The sequence below is a fragment of the Guillardia theta genome, assembly GCF_000315625.1.
Source record: "Guillardia theta CCMP2712 unplaced genomic scaffold GUITHscaffold_221, whole genome shotgun sequence".
NCBI lineage: Eukaryota > Cryptophyceae > Pyrenomonadales > Geminigeraceae > Guillardia > Guillardia theta.
In genome coordinates this window covers 92914-94585 of record NW_005434455.1, presented here as the reverse complement: position 1 = coordinate 94585, position 1672 = coordinate 92914, and the positions used below count along the sequence as shown (strand labels likewise).

Genomic DNA, 1672 nt, shown 5'->3' with positions numbered 1-1672 from the left:
GTGACGTGTTTCTATCTTCATCTTCCTTGCAAGACCTGTTGCTCCATTCATCTGTTGGTTCGCCTCATCAATCCTCCGTAGAGCGCTCAGCTCATTACTGGACGACCAATTTAAAAGGAAGTCAATCATCAACCGCAGACACAAAAGTCGACCAAATTCATGACAAGGATGGTGTTGGTTGTGATGGTGGTGGTCCCAAGGTCCCTGAAAACGATGAAAGCAGTTATGGAAAAGATTATGATTCAGATTGAAATGGAGACCCTGAAGATGATGATGATGATGATGATGATGATCGAGATGATGATGATGATGATGATGATGATGATGATGATGATGATGACGTAGATTATGATGATGATGATGGAGATGATGATGGAGATGATGATGGAAATGATGATGGAGATGATGATGATGAGGAAGAGGATGAGGTAGAGGAAGAGGAGGAGGAAGAGGATGATATGGCAAAGGCAATGGAATTAACAGACGGCTGTAGGACCTGAAGGTCTACGTTGACAAAGAGACCAAGTTATCAACTGAGGTGGAGAAGCAGATCGTGAGATGTTCTTTGATTTCTTGTCTCGCAACTGACTCTTCTTCTTCTTGCTCTTCTTGTTCTGTTGTCCTCACAGATTGAAGCCTACCGATCGCATCCTTACGCTCTCATAGACTTGCGTCTCGACGAGTGAAACATTAAGAAAGGGGAATATGAACAGGGAGGAGGAGGAGGAGGAGGAGGAGGAGGAGGAAAATGATCAGGATCGCAAAGTGTGATTTGAGATTGGGAGATTTCAGCGATGAAAGGCGATGACGATGGTAAGAAGGAAGCAAGTTGGCTAGAAGAGTTGGATGTTGCTATGCATGTCTGTAAGGTTTATGAACATCAATCAAGATCGAACATGATGTGATTTGTGAAGCCCAGCTTCGGGACGGATTTCTCCTTGCGCTCCTCCTCTCCCCCTCTCCTCCCCTCCGTCTCCTTCGCCCTCCCCTCGCCAGGGCCCGCACGGGGCTGATCAGTCTGCTCCTTCACGCTCTCCTCCTCCTCCACCACCTCCTCCTCCTTCCTCCCCTCGCTGGTCTTCCCTTCCTTGGCATCGTCTTTTGTCATATCCTGTTCCTCCTCTCCCTCCTTCTGCGCTCCTTCCCCCTCACGCCCTCCTTTCTCCGCCGTCCACCTGCTGCTCACCTGCTGTACATCCTTGTAGTAACCCAGCCCGAACTCTCCCATCTTGAACACCATCCCCTTCCTCGACCCCAGGAATTTCTCTGCGGGCTGTGCAGCGTCAACGATGCTCAGGAGAGCAGCAGCAGCAGCAGCAGCAGCAGCAGCAGGAGCAGGAGCAGGAGCAGGAGCAGGAGCAGGAGCAGGAGTAGCAGCAGGAGCAGCAGTAGCTGGAGGACGAGTAGGAGGAGTACCTGAAACGCAAGGAGATCTTCTGTAACCTTCTTCTCCTCCTTCATCCCCTTCTCCTGAGAGATCCTCTCCTCCTCCTCTTCTCTCTTGCTCTCCTTCCCTTCAGTCTTGCCGTCCATCTTCTCATGCTCCTCCTTCTCCTCCTGCCCTCGTTTTTCGTCCTCCGCTTGTTCTGTTTCCGTTGCTGGGTCGAGCTCGTCCGGTAGCCGCGTGAATTTAGTCCATCTAATGACATGAAAGTGAGGGGAGGATGAGTAG

At 50.5% G+C, this 1672-nt stretch overlaps 1 protein-coding gene across 1 annotated transcript; it reads right to left on the bottom strand.

Moving 5' to 3' along the window:
• Positions 1-880: 880 nt before the first annotated feature.
• On the bottom strand, positions 881-1533 carry GUITHDRAFT_121276 (hypothetical protein; the record flags this gene model as incomplete). The annotated part of the gene is made up of 3 exons (XM_005819490.1): positions 881-1132; positions 1187-1273; positions 1417-1533. 3 exons carry the CDS (start codon positions 1531-1533, stop codon positions 881-883), a joined length of 456 nt encoding a protein of 151 aa, XP_005819547.1.
• Between the last annotated feature and the right edge of the window lie 139 nt (positions 1534-1672).